The sequence below is a fragment of the Cebus imitator genome, unplaced genomic scaffold (genome assembly GCF_001604975.1).
Source record: "Cebus imitator isolate Cc_AM_T3 unplaced genomic scaffold, Cebus_imitator-1.0 Scaffold78, whole genome shotgun sequence".
NCBI lineage: Eukaryota > Metazoa > Chordata > Mammalia > Primates > Cebidae > Cebus > Cebus imitator.
This window is the reverse complement of record NW_016107393.1, coordinates 6,453,307-6,470,069: the sequence shown is the minus strand read 5'-3', so window position 1 is coordinate 6,470,069 and position 16,763 is coordinate 6,453,307. Positions and strand designations below refer to the sequence as shown.

The following is a 16,763-nucleotide window of genomic DNA, read 5'->3' as shown; positions in this document are numbered from 1 at the left end:
ATTAATAGAATTTAAAATAACAGTAATAGAAACTAAAGGAAAAAAACAGTTCTAGAATAATCTCTGAATTTCAGAGGAAGTCAAAAAACTGAACTACCACTATCTGCCCTACTAAAACACAAGCGTTTCATGTACTGTGTTTTCAGGACCTATTTCTGCAGCTGGTTAAGTTCACAATAATTCTTGGCTAATCAGTAGGAGACAATAATATACTAAATGAGGTCATAATAATTCTATGATTCTTCGAAGAACATAGTTAACTTAAGCTTTTTTGAAATGAGAAATTTTTTCTGTCTAAATGGGAGTTGGTCAATGTCTTCATTTCAATAACCAAAGACACTCCAACCTAAGGTTCTGCACTTTGGATACCATCGGTTTGGTTATCAATTTAATAGAGTTTTAATGTGCCCTCATGTCAAAGATGTACACAGTATACATTTTGTATGTATGCAACTATAACTTAGAAAAATCTAAAACAACTCTCTAAAAATTTTAAGGAATGGCAAATAATTTTTAATTCATGATAAACTTCCAAATGGCCAAGATGCTAACTTTAAAACAGAAAATTTTTAAAGTGTGAAGGTTTCATCAAGATAATGGCCTCATCAGGAAACATTTAACGGCATACAAATCAATACAATGAAAAAGTTAAGCATGCTATGCACTCAACCATTAAAGTACACCTTTTTAAATCCAATCCTTAAAATACCTGATAATCACTAGTAGAAGCTTTGTATGCTGTAGCAAGAGGTCTCATGGTAGAAATCCTAGGAGTACTTCCAGGTTGTGTTGGTGTACCTAGAGTTTTGATTGGTGGTGTAAAGGTTAAAGATGGAGATGATAAAGCACATCTGTCATTGCTTTCCATAACACTCTGGAGAAACAAAGAAACAACTCCTTTGTTTATAAACATAATACATATCATCCAGTATTACATTCTACTTAGAAAGAAAACTTAATTAAAAGATAAAGATCAAATATTTATTTGATCTAATTAAACTTTCAAATAATTTTAGGCTTGAGAAAATATATGCTTATTAGGTAGCATTTGAGATTGAATGCTCAGCCAGAAATCTCACTTCAGTGAGCTCAAACAATCTCAATACAACTACCTACAGACCACAGAAGTAAGAATTTCCTGAAACACTATGAAAAATCAGCAAGGACAAAAAAAATTCTCAGGGAAACCTGGATTGGAAAGAATCAAAATCCAAAGCTATTCAGTGCTCAGTAACACCAAATATTCTTCTGTCCTCTGCAAACATTTGTTACAGTACAGTATGATAACTATATAACTACACAGCTATAACAGATTCTAAGAATAGGAACGTCTTGCTTTGTTCATTAATGTGTGTATACTAGCACCAAGCACAATGCCTGGTATGTAGAACAAGTTCACATAGACTTAAGAATGTTCACAATGATTTAACAAGCAACAAAGAAAAGTTTAAATTGTACTCTGTACTATTTAATGAGTATATACAGAATAATTTTAAAATATTTGAAATAGAAATATTTTGAAACAAAAACTTGTGGAATTTAAAAGTTAACTATCAGTCAACATTCACAGGAACTAACTCATTCTGAAATAGCACCATCCCGTTTAAGTACTTAAAAGAATCTGGTATCACTTTGCACAAGAGAATGGATTAGTAGTCAAGAGACCTAAAATCTAGGCCTCACCTTTAACAATTCTAGGCAAGTTACTTAAGCCCTCTTGCTTTCTTTCTTTTATCCGAAAAATGAAGAGGTGAGGATGGATTATCTTTAAATTCTAAAGTCTATGATTAAATACCTTTGGTTTACCATGAAGAGTACTGTAAATATCATCACATTTTACAAACTAAGATAAAGAGATACAGAGAAACTAAGTGACAAAAACCACAATTTCAATGCTTGGTCTGTGCTCTTCATATAGATTAAGCTACTTTCCTTACATCACCAATAACTTACTTTGTCAATACATGGTTTCACACCAATCATGATGGATTCTCCAAAAATTCTCCCATCTTTGCTTAAGGCTTTTCGAGCCTGCAGTTTAGACTGATAACGAATATGCATCCAATTTCCTGTGTTAGACATCTGCAAAAAATGAAATTGTCTCTAAAAACAGAAAATATATAAAACCTACATCTAATAAATTATACTAGAAAATGGAAATGTGAAGATAAATTTACTTCCATTTCGTATTTGATGCCTTATAAAAAGTTGTAAAGTTCAACAAAAGTTGCATTTAAAACAGCTTCAACAATCTCTCAATTCTCTTCAATAAATATGTACACATTCTCTGAAAGTAAAATGCTTCTCAAAAGATGCTTCTTATAAAGAGATCATAGCAACACTTGCCACAAATTTAAAACTACTCAATTTGATTTTGTGTAGGAGTTAATTAAATCAATCTCTAGTAACAAAAAAGGATTTGTTACTTATAACTTGTAGCACAAGGTAATTTTTTAAATGTTAGAGCTATAAAGCTCTAAATACTCTAAAAGTTCAGGAACCTCCTCCCACTTCCTTTATCCCCAATAAAAGAAGCACAAACTGGAAAACAGAATATAAAATTTGGTATAATTTATCTTTTTTAAGACTGTAAACTATTTAAGAAAAGGGGTGAGAGGAGGTAGATTTTCAAACTCTCACTTTATCTCTTTGTGTCAAACACTATGCAACTTCCAGCCTTCCAGCCTTCAAAGGACATATTATACAAAACACTTTTTTAAAATTAAGTTTAAAAAAACCCTACAAAATTCAGAAGCAAAGTTTCTCTCAATTCACAACTTAGTCAAGACTTTGAACTGAAAAAAATTAAGCCTTACCACATGTTTTAAGATATTCCCATACTGTGCAAACTGTAACAATATGTAGGAAGCAGATGCTTGAGGAAACCTATAGAAAAGAGTTTTCCAAACAAAACAGTCAGCTTCTACTATCCAGAATGCAAATTACTACAAGATAATGTTTCAAGAGAAATGCCCCCCTCCTGTGTAGAACATTAACAAAAGAGCCCTGATCATCCTATTTTCCCCAATAGGTGCTAATTCTGTGAATGACCAGTCAGTCACTCAAAAGCAAATACTGTACCTTAAAGTCAGTCTTGATTCAGCCATTCTTCTCCATCCTCAGATTCTACCTCTGAAATCTCTAAAAATGCTACTCTCATTGCCGTTATCCAGGTCTTAGAAAAAAGCTATAAAGTTGCTGTTTTATATATAATTTATTTCAATATGTGTATGTTTATATGCAATATATTTAGGTATACTATGGTTATGAAAAGATAAAGAATTTTTGGCAAGGCGCAGTGGCTCATGCCTGTAATCCCAGCACTTTGGGAGGCTGAGGTGGGTGGATCATGAGGTCAGGAGTTTAAGACCAGCCTGACTAACAAAGTAAAACCCCTGTCTCTACTAAAAATACAAAAATTAGCTGGGCTTGGTGGCTCGTGCCTGTAATCCCAGCTACTCAGGAGGCTGAGGCAGGAGAACTGCTTGAACCCGGGAGGCGGCCGAGATGGCACCACTGCACTCGAGCCTGGGCGACAGAGCAAGGCTCCATCTCAAAAAAAAAAGGAATTTTAAATTATAAACGAATCACTATACATTGAGCATTACTTAAAAATACTGAAATTTAGCCTTAAAACAAAAATAAAATTCAGCATCAATATATATGATACAGAATCCCTTAAAAGGATGGTTACCAAAATTTAATTAGCCGTATCTCTGCATGAAAAAATTCTAAGTAATTTTTGCTTTCTTCTTTATAAAGTTCTGTAGGGTTTAAATATTTTACAATGACACATTATTCTTTTATAGTTTGAATAAAGCTATTTTCAATTTGAAAACAATCACTACCAATAGCATAGACATGGCTATCTGGAGGTTCTCCAATCTCGAACTTTAGTTATTTGAAGACTGAATTAGAACCCTGAAGGAAAAAAAAATCTAAGTCTCAAAAATAAATGAGAAACTAAACACGTTAAAATCTATGTGAGGCCAGGCGCGATGGCTCACGTCTGTAATCCCAGCACTTTGGGAGGCCAAGGTGGGTGGATCACTTGAGGTCAGGAGTTTGAGACCAGCCTGGCCAACCTGGTGAAACCCCATCTCTACTAAAAATACAAAAAATTAGCAGGGCATGCTGGTGGACGCCTGTTGTCCCAGTTACTCAGAAGGCTGAGCCAGAAGAATCACTTGAACCTGGGAGGTGGATGTTGCAGTGAGCCGAGATCACTCCAGCCTGAGTGACAGAGTAAGACCTCGTCTCATTAAATAAATAAATAAACAAAATAAAATCTATGTGAGTAAAACATTCACTGCAATCAGAACTGAAAATTCATTTGCATAAAATCTGAACATGAAATTTCTAATCACAAAGAAAAACAAATAGGTTGGGTGCCTACAGGGGATAAATAAAACAAAAATGAAAATAAGAAAGAACGGCTGCCAGTGAGGGAAGTGCTTAAAAAATAAAACATAACTCTAAAACTCTTGGACCACTTTAAGTAGAAACTTGTATCCTAATACTCTATAGTAGAATTACCTAAAACAATGAATATTTCATAACCCTAAGTCAGTAGGAAAAAGTTAAATTGCCAAAGAAAGAACATATATATCTTTTAGAGGTACTCCCCCATAAATGATCAAAATAACATACTTTATACCTTAAAGGAGAATGCCTCAGTTCTTAAAATTAAAGTCATAGAGGGTTATTAAAACATAAAAGTAAAAAAAATAAACAGCTAGGAAAGTTAATGTCTGCATTGCAAAAGACGATCAGGAGTGCTTCAAGTAATTTATCTAATTACTGAAAATCTTAAAAGTTAAACCATCACCATGAGCCTGAAAAACAGATTTAAGAGTGGATATCTATTTTCAAAAACATGCATCCAAACTGGCTCATGCCTCTTATCCCAACTATTCATGAGGCTAAGCCAGAAGGATTGTCAGAGGCCAGGAATTAGAGGCTTCAGTAAGCTATGATCATGCTACTGCACTTCAGCCTAGGTAACAGAGAGACTGTCTCAAAGAAAAAAAAAAAGCCATTTTATGAGAGAATATAAAAATGTAAAATGTAAAAGAAGAAGAAAAAAAAAAAAATGCCAGCCCAATTGCTATCAATATAGGACTGAGTATAGGCTTTCTAGAGAACAACAGAATGCAATGATCCTGCTTTTAACCTGACAGAATCAGTAACACATAAAATCTCTCTGCAAACATATGCAAAAAAACAAGTGGCAATCATTGCCTTAAAGAGGAAGAAAACTTGCTAGGGACAAAAGTAAAAGGGGGCCAGGCACGGTGGCTCACACTTATAATCCCAGCACTTCGGGAGGCCAAGGCAGGCGGATCACAAGGTCAGGAGTTCAAGACCAGCCTGACCAACATGGAGAAACCCCATCTCTACTAAAAATACAAAAATTAGCCGGGCATGGTGGCACACATTTGTAATCCTAGCTACTCAGGAGGCTGAGACAAGAGAATTGCTTGGACCCAGGAAGCAAAGGTTGCAGTGAGCCGAGACCATGCCATTGGCGCTCCAGCCTGGAAGACAGAGCGAGACTCAGTCTCAAAAAAAATAAAATAATAATAAAAAATAAAGGAAAAGGGAAGACTTCATTGTACATTCTTCCATACCCTTTAAATTTTTTAATTTTAAATAAATTGAATACATAAAATCCACTAAACATTTATTGTGCACCTTTCTTCCTGCAAGAGGCTCATGTGTTATTTTTATGTTTTTTAATCCCAAAAAATATATAGTAAATAGATACATTACAGTATCAGCATGTGATACGGTTTGGCTGTGTCCCGCCCCCCCCAATCTGATCTTGAAATGTAGCTCCCATAATTCCCAGGTGCCGTGGAAGAGACCCAGTGGGAGGTAATTGAATAATGGGGACAGATCTTTCCCCCGCAAATCTCAACTTGAACTGTATCTCCCAGAATTCCCACATGTTGTGGGAGGGACCCGGGGGAAGTAATTAAATCATGGGGCCAATCTTTCCCATGCTAGTCTCATGACAGTAAGTCTCACGAGATCTGATGGGCTAATCAGGGGCTTCTGCTTTTGCTTCTTCCTCGTTTTCTCTTGACTTTGCCATGTAAGAAGTACCTTTCGCCTCCTGCCATGATTCTGAGGCCTCCCAGGCATGTGAAACCGTAAGTCCAATTAAACCTCCATTTCTTCCCAGTCTTGGGTATATCTTTATCAGCAGCATGAAAATGGACTAATGAGTAAATTAGTACCAGTAGAGCAGTGCATTGCTGAAAAGATACCCAAAAATGTGGGACTGACTTTGGAACTGGGTAATAGGGAAAGGCTGGAACAGTTCGAAGGGCTCAGAAGGAGGCAGGAAAATGTGAAAAGTTGGGAACCTCCTAGAGACTTGTTGAATGGCTTTCACAAAACTGCTGATAGTGATATAAACAATAAGGTCCAGGCTGAGGTGGTCTCAGATGAAAATGACGAACTTGTTGGGAACCAGAGCAAAAGTGACTCTTGTTATGTTTTAGCAAAGAGACTGGTGGCATTTTGCCCCTGCCCTAGAGATTCGTGGAACTTTGAACTTGAGAGAGATAATTTAGGGTATATGAAAGAAAAAAATTCTAGGCAGCAAAGCATTCAAAAGGTGACTTGGGTGCTGTTAAAAGTATTCTATTTTAAAAGGGAAACAGAGCATAAAAGTTCAGAAAATTTGGCCTGGCATGGTGGCTCATGCCTGTAATCCCAGCACTTTGGGAGGCCGAGGCGGACTACAAATTGGGTTCAGTGTATACTGCTCAGGAGATGGGTGCACCAAAATCTCACAAATCATGTGAAGAACTTACTCATGTAACAAAATACCACCTGTTCCCCAAAATCTATGGAAATAAAAAAAAATTTTTTTAAGGTATTTTAAAGTATTTTTGGACCTAAAAATCTATTCAAAAATGTAACTAGGACTGTCATACTCTGTTTCTATTAATATTCAACATTTTGTAACTAAAAAGTATCAACCCTGTGACTGTGTATGTATGTGTACGTGTATGTGTGTTTAACTGTTCAATGTGTTAGTTCAAAACTGAAGTCCACTAGAAGTAGAGAACTAGTCACTAGAAAAAGGGGAAGGAGTTCCCTAAGTCTAAAGGGACAACCCTGTTCCATCCAGCAAATATGCTTAACAGAAAATAATTTGGGAAGAAATAAACAGACGAGTGATTTAAAAAACTACAAACAAATATCAAACTCTAGTTAATGATATGCATGCTAAAGTGTTAGAATAATATGTATTGATGCCTACAACTTATGAAATGTACCAACAAAAAGAATTGATAGACAAATGATAAAGCAAATGTAGCAAACTGTTAATCATATTATCTAGGTGGTAGTAATATGGGTGTTTGCTGTGCAATTCTTTCCATTTTTCTGCATGTTTGATTATATTCATTATAAAAAGTTAGAGTGGGGTTTTTAAAAAGGTAAATAATCCAAAAACCTTACCCAAACACAGTCACCCAAGAGTCATCGAGGTGATCTTCTGAAGTCAAAGAATCTCCTTGAGTATAAAAAGGATCCAATTGGGCAGGAGATAATGTCGTCTTTCGTGGCTGACCAATACTTGCTGGACTAAACATACTTTGCCCTATATTAGGATATTTAGCAAGTTAGTTACCAGAATAAACATCTTAATTTTAAATCAAAAATCTTAGTTTTAAATGAAAAAGTCTAATAAAGTTGGCAATTACATAAATAGTTCGAAACATACAACTGTGGTCAAATAGCAATTTCATGTTACTACACAATTAGAGGAAGTAATAATTGAGCATAGTTTATAATTTTGCAAATGTTTTATTAGGTATGATAAATTATCTAAATGCTTTATTAAGCATGTCTGGTTAAGCCGACATCAGGAGGATATCCCAGGAAACCTCAGACTTCTGTTGGTTTCACCTTCCAAATCTACCACTTTCATCACAGCACCTCTGCCTTAAGAACATGTAAAAATGCAATTACAGAACAAAATCTGAATGCCTTGGCCTCAGCTATATGGTTGCAACCTTATTTTTCCAGTATGCCCCTAAACAATATCTACCCTACTCCTTAAAATGTGAATGGAATTCTCTTTTATTCAGGTCATTTCCATCTAACATGTCTTATCCTTTTATTTCTTATTCTTCAGTAACAGCTACCAATTAATGAGTACTTCTGTGTCTAACATGCCATGCCAAACACTTTACAAATTCATTTTACCTCAGAAGCATTGTCCAATTAAGGCTATACATTTGTGAGAAGCAGTGACTATTTCCCTTCCATCTTCACAGTAGCAATAATAATTTACTCATTCAAGAAATATTTTTTCAGCACTTAAATATGCACTAAGCATCATCCTAGGTATTGAAGGTATAGCATTAAACAAGCAAGACAAATAAAAACAAAAAAATCCACCCCTAAAGGAGCCTACATTCTAGAGAAAGAGAGACAAATAAGTAAATACTTAGTGTGCTACATAACTTAAAATGCTATATAGAAAAATAATAAAGCAGAGAAGGCAGACAGGGACAATTTGTGTGGAAGGGTTAAATGAAAAGAGATTTCACTGAGGTGTGTTAAAGCAAAAACCTAAATGACAAGAGAAGCAAAACAGTATCTGAAGAAGCGAACATTTTGTGGCGAAAATAAGAACAAAGGCCCTGAGAAAAGACATGACTGGTCTTAGATGAACACAAGAAGGCCACTATTTGCACAGTGAGTGAGGGGGATATGAGATGAAAACAAGGAGGTGAGAGCAGAGAGGCAGCAATACGGGGATCATGAAGAAAAACCGTATAGAGCCGCTGTAAAAGCCAAAGCTTTAAGTAAGGTAAGAAACCAACAAAGAAGAGGTAAGAAACCAGCAAAGAGTTTACAACTAATAATATCTCAAAAGCAAATGCAACAAAAACAAAGATTGGCAAGTGGGACCTAATTAAACTAATGACCTTCTGCACAGAAAAAGAAACTATCAAAAGAATAAACCGACAACCTACAGAATAGGAGAAAGCATGCAAAGCATGCATCCAACAAAACAATCTGTAAAGAACTTAAATAAAAAAAGAATCATAAAGTTCTCAAAAGACATGCAGGAGACCAACAAACATGAAAAAAAATGTTTGATGTTACTAATCATCGAAGACTGTAATTCAAAACCACAATGTGATACCATCTCACACCAATCAGAATGGCCGCTATTATTAAAAAGTCAAAAAATAGGCCAGGCTAGGTGGCTTGAACCTGTAATCCTAGTACTTTGGGAAGCCGAAGTGGGTGGATCACCTGAGGTCAGGAGTTCGAGACCAGACTGGCCAACAGGGCAAAACCCCATCTCTACCAAAAATACAACTAGCCAGGTGTGGTGATAGGCACTGTAATCCCAGCTACTCAGGAGTCTGAGGCAGAAGAATCACTTGAATCCAAGGAGCGGAGCTTGCAGTGAGCCAAGATCACACCACTTCACTCCAGCCTAGGTGACAGAGTGAAACTCCAGAGGCTGCAGAGGGAATCCTTATATGCTGTTGGTGGGAGTATATATTATAAATTAGTTCAGCCCCAGCAGAAAGCAGTTTGGAGACTATTTGAAGAACTAAAAACAGAACTACCATTTGAACATCTTGTTTTCTAGTAAGGTCTAGGATAGTGTTTCGAATAAAACAGATTCTTCAATAAGCTTAACAGATGTGCAGTAATCTGAAACATATTTTTCCTACAGGAAAGTTTACATTAGTAGGTTAAATTAGATTAGTTCTAGTTTCTAAATTTGAATTCAAAGAATCTAGGAACTGAAATTGTTTAGTAACCCTAAAGAGTTAAGATTTCTGAAATTTTTTTTTGCACCATGGCGCAATCTCGGCTCATTGCAACCTCTGCCTCCTGGGTTCAAGCAGTTCTCCTGTCTCAGCTTCCAGAGTAGCTGGGACTACAGGCGTGCACAACCAAACCTGGTTATTTTTTGTATTTTTAGTAGAGATGAGGTTTCACCAGGTTGGCAGGCTGGTCTCAAACTCCTGACCTCAGGTGATCTGCCCGCCTTGACCTCCCAAGTGACATGAGCCACCATGCCCTGCAGATTTTTGAAATTCTTAAGTGATGATATTTTTTCTCTTCAGTTAGAATGATATCGTTGCGTTGTAGGTTTTCTTTGATAACTCTTTTGATCCTGTCCAGGCTGTAGTTTTGTTTTGATAACATTTGGAGGCAAGACATGGACATTATTTCTAGAAGTCTTTTAGACTTGAATTTATGAATTTATATTTGTGCTGTCTATGCAGAATAACTGAACCAAAAGCATAATTTATATTGAAGTTATGTACTACGAACAACAGTTAACTTTTTTAAGTTCTTGTCTATTGTCCCATCTTATTTTTGGAGTTACACCTAAGTCTTGTGTTACAGGTTCGCTATAGACATAATAACTAAGTAATATTTGTTAAAACTTTTTAAAATTCTCTTTCAGGTAATCTTCAACTATACTGAATTTTTTTTATTTGTACAAACACATGGGGTACATGTTTAGGAATATTAAAGTATATCATCCTATATTACATTTAACAATTTTTTCCCCTCATCACCACAGAAGCATTTAATAGGTAGACTGAGTATCCCAAATCTGAAAATACAAAATACAAAATGTTTCAAAATCTGTAACTTGTGGAGCACCAGCATAACACTCAAAGGAGATTTCAGATTTTCATGCTCAACTGACAGGTATAATGTAAATATCCCAAAATCTGAAACTCTTCTGGTCCCAAGCAGTTCTGATAAGGGATACTCAACCTGTTCAATATATTTCTAAAACAAGGCTGATTTAAAATGAAACATCCCACTTTAACAAGCGCTATTATATTTTTAAGAAGCTGTTTATCAACAAACTTACCAACTATTGCTTTAGTAAGTAAGCAGAAGCATATGTTTATATAAAAGATACTCTTAACTAAATTTAGTTCTTACTACAAAGATATCCATTAACAAACCAAAGATAGTAAAAGGCATTTTAGTATATAATCTGAAGCCAATCCAAATTTTCTATGGTCTACAAGTATTACCATTAAGAAGATAAAATTTAGTTATGCTACATCATGTAATAACCTTCAAGCAAGAAACTGAATGAAGGCTCAAATTGTGACAACCATTACAACCTTTAAAAATAAAACAAATCAAAATTAAGCCTCAAGCAAATAAGCAACTTAATTTTTGTCCTGTCAACTACTCTGAAAAATATAATTACTTATACATAATCTAAAACTATTTACATAACTTTAGCATAATTGCCCCCCACCTAGTTAATGTTTAATTGCTCCACTGATTTTACTTCCTTTTAATCAGACTTCTGGTGCCCACATGCCATGCTTTATAAGATGAAAATAAAGTGTGCCTATCAAACCACATTAAAACATACTGTAATGTGTCTCCTTGAGTAAATCACTATTCAAACATTCTTCCTAAGACTGGATTTAAGCAGAGGGTAAAAGACCTTATCATCCTTTATGAAAATGTCTTCAATTAAAGAGCAGATTCAATTATTTCAAAATAGGCCACTAACCTAAATGAAAATAAGAGATAAGAAGACTAGTAAATTTTAAACAGATATAAGCCAAAGGAAATGTGGAGAAAAGAGGTTCCTGGCAGTGTTAACTTCTTATGAAACAAAGTAGCACAATACTTAAGGAATTTGGTCTCCGCTCAATGAGAGGTTCCTTTGTTCTGTTCCTGGAAGGTAACCTCTAAACCCTGGGAACTTCCCCAGCAATATAAGTGCCTTTGTTATACATGGTGGGCCCCTAAAACTGTACCTGATAGTTTATGCTAACAAGGTGGTTCCTGGTGGGGGCTGGTCATTCCAGAAAGACAAACTGTATGATAAAAAGGTTGAAGCTTTGAGCTATATAGTATCAACCCACCTCTGGGAAGAGGAAGAAGACTGGAGACAGAAATCAACCACTTGCTCCATAATTCAATCATGCCTATGTAAGGAAACTCCAATTAAAATCTGTGGACACAGATACTCCAGTGAGCTTCCCTAGTTAGTAGTACCCCATGTATATTGCCATACATTGACACTGGGAGAATAACACATCTCCCTGAGGACAATGGAAACAAAGCTTCACATTTGGAACCCTTTCCAAACTTCAAATTTGTTTCTGTTTGCTTTAGTAAAACTGTAACCATGAGTACAGCACTTTCAGTGGAGTTGTGAGTCTTTCTAGTAAACTACCAAACATTACAAGTAGTCTTGGGAACCTCTTAATTTATAGCCAGCTGGTCTGAAGTGACAGTCCCAAACTTACAGCTAGTATCTGAAGTAAGGATAATCTTATAAGGACTATTTAATCAGACTTTGCAGTATGGCACACACATTGTATCCAAAAAGCATATTGAACAATGGGTACAATGTCCAATCAAGCATGGTGAACTGAACCCTGTATTCACTTGTAATCCCTCACAAACACCTAATGACAGACCCTCTTAAAAAAGTCTCAGATTTTGGGGACCAATGATACTGTTAAAAAAACTCCTGGCTGAACTTAAGGAAAACTAGTATACAGTATATAAAAAGAGCTTAGAGGCCAGGCCTCTCTTTATCCCAGGCAGCCAAGCAGCTGTCACGTTACCACTCCACCCTCAAAAGACTAAAGATTTTGTCTCTGAAGAAAAGGAAACTCAACAGTTCAAAACTCAATTAGCCTCACAGCAGAAAACAACTATTGAAGTGAAAATCTGCACATTGAAAAAGGGACTTGCTCCTGCCTATGTTCTGAACACCTGCTTAGGCATTAAGGCTGAGTATTAAAATATTCTTCTTTGGGAACACTTAAAAATGAAGCCAAGCAAGATACAAAACAGCTTCTCTCCATCAATTCTACCTCACTGCCAATACTGAACCCTATACACACACACTTATTCCAAGGAGCCTTTTAGTGCCTCATTTGATAAAATATTTGCTCACCAGCAATGACAGAGGAGTGAAAAAAAATACCAAGAACTAGAAGGGATGAGACAATAAGAGCAAGAATAAAAAAGACTGCTATTAACCTCACTGCTAGGACATTTTACCTACGAAAGAACAGAATGCTATACGTCTAAGTACATTCAAAGAACAACAACAAAAAGGTTCTTGGAATTAGAATGACAGAGAAAATAAAAAAGTGACTGACATGGTGGGGCACAGTGACCCACACCTGCAGTCCCAGTACTTTTGGAGGCTGATGCAGGTGGGATCACTTGAGGTCCGAAATTCAGGACCAGCCTGGCCAACATGGCAAAACCCTATCTCTACTAAAAATTCAAAAAATTAGCCAGGCATAGTGTGCACATCTGTAGTCCCAGCTGCTTGGGAGGCTGAGGCAGGAAAATCACTTGAACCTGGGAGGGAAGTTGCAGTGAGCCAAAATTGCACCACTGCACTCCAGCCTGGGCAACAAAGCAAAACGCCATCTCAAAACGAAAACAAAACCCAAAACAAAAAGCACAAAAAAATTGAGAAATCTCTCAGAAAGTATCATACAAACAATAATATAAAGGAAAAAAATAGATAATTAGAAATCTCTACAGTAATGCAATACACAATCAGAAGAAATTCCAAAAAAATGGGATAGAGAAAGCAATTATCAAACAAATAATACAGGGAAGTTCCCCAGAGCTGAAGAATACAAGCATCTTGATGCAAAGGATTCATCAATTCCCCAGCAAAACAAATAAAAAAGTTCCACACCAAGTCATGTTTGTGAAATTAAGAATACCAACCACAGAGAGATCATAAATTTCGGGAAAGAGTTCACATACAAATACTCAGGAATCATTACTGCAAATTGCCTCCACATAACACCATAACGCTGGAAGGCAGAAGACAATGGAATGATGCCTTCAAAATTCTAACCTGATATACCTAGCTATACTATCAATCAACTGTGAAGACTGGAAAAAAAAAAAAAAAAAAGCATTTCTGACATTAGGTCTTAAATTTTTACTTCCTAATAAAACTTTCTTAGAAAGCTGCTCAAATATGTTCTTCACCAAAATTAGGACATAAAGAGGAAGGCATGCTTTCTAGGAAAAAGAACTCAACACTAGAAACTTGGAAGTCCTAGAATGATTGTCATATATCACCCCAAAACAAGAAATCAAGACAGAGGCTAAGAGAGAGAAGTTCTGAGTTTAAAACAAAGAAAAAAAAAAAGTGCTTGAAAAATGAATGTACTAAAACAGGTATGTACCATAGCAACAGAATGTTTGCTTAAAATAAAGGGAACAAATGGCACATAGAAAATTAACAGAAAAAAATACAATTATTACCTAATGGAGAATCAAGAGTTTCACAGAAAGAATCATATTAATTGGTTCGGCACTGAGCAGTATTTACACAGTCACAATAATACAAACACTGACAAAGGAATAAAGTTAGATATAACTATATTCAGATAATGGAAGGGGAAATATAATATCTTCAATTACTTTAAGAGAAATATAGCAAAATTAAAAACTGAAAATTAAGAATTAGTAATATGATGATGTGGCTGGCTAAATAACAGTCCTCCAAGATAACAACACCCTAATCCCTGAAATCTGGAATAACTATCTTATGTGCAAAAGGGACCCTGCAGATGTGACTACAGATCCTGAGACGGGGAGATTATCCAGGTGGGCCCTATATGTAACCATTAAGTATCCTTACAAGAGGGAAGTAGAAGGCAATTTTACTTCAGAGAAGGTTATGTGATGATGGAAGCAGAGATTGCAATCATATGCTTTGAAGATGAAGGATGAAGGCACAAACAAGAATCCAGCTAGATGCTGGGGGTGGGGGGTGGAACAAGGAAGCTGATTGTCCACCGAATCTCCAAAGGGAACCAATCCTATCAACTCCTTGACTTTAGCCCAGTGGAACTGATTTGGATTTCTGACTTCCAAAACTCTTAAGATAATAAATATGAAGTGTTTTAAGCCACTACATTTGTGGTAATTCATTACAATGGCAAGAGTAAACTAATACAGCATCTCATTTGGACAGGAAGTAAATTCCAAAAAGATAGCTCTAAGATCTAGACTGGCTAGTTCATAATAAGGTTAAATATTATTGCATTTCATTATAAGCATTTAAGTTCTATTTATTTATTTATTTTTTGAGATGGAGTTTCACTTTTGTTACCCAGGCTGGTGCACAGTGGTGCAATCTTGGCTCGCTGCCACCTCCACCTCCCAGGTTTAAGCAATTCTCCTGTCCCAACCTTTCGAGTACAGCTGGGATTACAGGCACCCACCACCATGCCCAGCTAATATTTTGTATTTTTGACCACTTGAGGTCGAGATCACTTGAGATCAAGATTACCTGAGGTCGAGATCACTTGAGATCAAGATTACCTGAGGTCGAGAGTTTGAGACCAGCCTGACCAATAGGCTGATAGAGTTTAACCATGTTGGCAAGGCTGGTCCTGAACTCCTGACCTCAGAGGATCCACCCGCCTCAGCCTCCCAAAGTGCTGGGATTACAATAAGTTCTATTTAATTTTCTAAAGGTATCTACATTTGTTATTTTGACTAAAACATAAAATATTGCCCCCACCATAATTAGAGACCACTCAATGGTACCACAGCTAATCTGACATGAGATTAAATAAAACTTTGGTGACTAGCTAAAAATAAGATTATCCTAGATTATCCAAATAGGCCCAATACAACCAACAAGGTCCTTAAAAGGGGAAGAGGGAAGGAAAAGAATGATGTAGAAAGACTCACACACTGGCTCTGAAGATGGTAGAGGGACATAAGCCAAAGAATATGGGCAGCCTCTAAAAGTTGGAAAAGGAAAAAATAAATTCTCCTCTAGAGCCTCCAGAAAGGAATGCAGTCCTGCTAACATCTTGATTTTAGTCCACTGAGGCCTATTTTAGACTTCTGACCTCCACAACTGTTAACACAATAAATTTGCGTTGTTTTAAGGCATTAATTTGTGATAATATGGTTCATCAACAAGAAGAAACTACTATAGTCTAGAATGAGATTAGTGTTTATTCAGTATTATTAAAGAAAAATCATGCCTTGCCAAGTTGGATGCAAATACTCCAATCCTCTTATTTGGTAGTAGATACAGGTGTTGGAATGTCATTGTCTGAAAACACTATATACGTATAATTAGTTACCTGTGGATGCTGTAACAAATTACCACAAACTGAATGGCTTAAAATAGAAATTTATTCTCTCACAAGTTCTGGAGGCCTGAAATCCAAGATTATGTTGTTGGCAACGTGGCATGCTTGCTGGAGACTCTAAGGAAGAATCCACTGCTTGCCTCCTCCACTTTCTGGTGACTGATGGCATGCTTTGGAAACAACACTCCAATCTCTGCCCCCTTCTAAACATCACTTTCTCTCTCCTCTATATGTTTCTCTTCCTCTTCTGTTTCGAATTTCTTTCCACCTCTTACCTACAGGACCCCTGTGATTGGATTTAGGTGCCATCCAGGCAATCCAGGATTCTCTCCCCTTCCCTCGTTAACTTTTTAGATGCTTCTTGGGCGCCTCACCTCTGGAAATTCTTAACTTAATCAAATGTTACAGTCACAGGTTCTGGTGATTAGGATATGGACATACTGTATTGTTTTGGAAGCTACCATTCAACTTTCTACAGCTTATATCCATCAATACATTCAGTCAACAAACATTTACTGGCCGGGCGCGGTGGCTCAAGCCTGTAATCCCAGCACTTTGGGAGGCCGAGGTGGGTGGATCACGAGGTCAAGAGATCGAGACCATCCTGGT

General features: G+C 36.4%; 1 protein-coding gene across 2 annotated transcripts in view; it reads right to left on the bottom strand.

The window, feature by feature from the left end:
• NUP35 (nucleoporin 35) overlaps positions 1–16,763 on the bottom strand; it is a 35,322-nt gene that overhangs the window by 1,534 nt on the left and 17,025 nt on the right. The window contains exons 5-8 of one of the 2 annotated variants that reach the window (XM_017532775.1): positions 7,477–7,618; positions 2,817–2,886; positions 1,954–2,082; positions 710–874 (exon numbers count right to left, since the gene is read on the bottom strand). In XM_017532775.1, the coding sequence (XP_017388264.1) occupies positions 710–874; positions 1,954–2,082; positions 2,817–2,886; positions 7,477–7,618 (506 nt within the window). Of the gene's footprint in view, positions 1–709; positions 875–1,953; positions 2,104–2,816; positions 2,887–7,476; positions 7,619–16,763 lie in introns of both variants that reach the window. The other variant, XM_017532774.2, reaches the window with a different exon arrangement.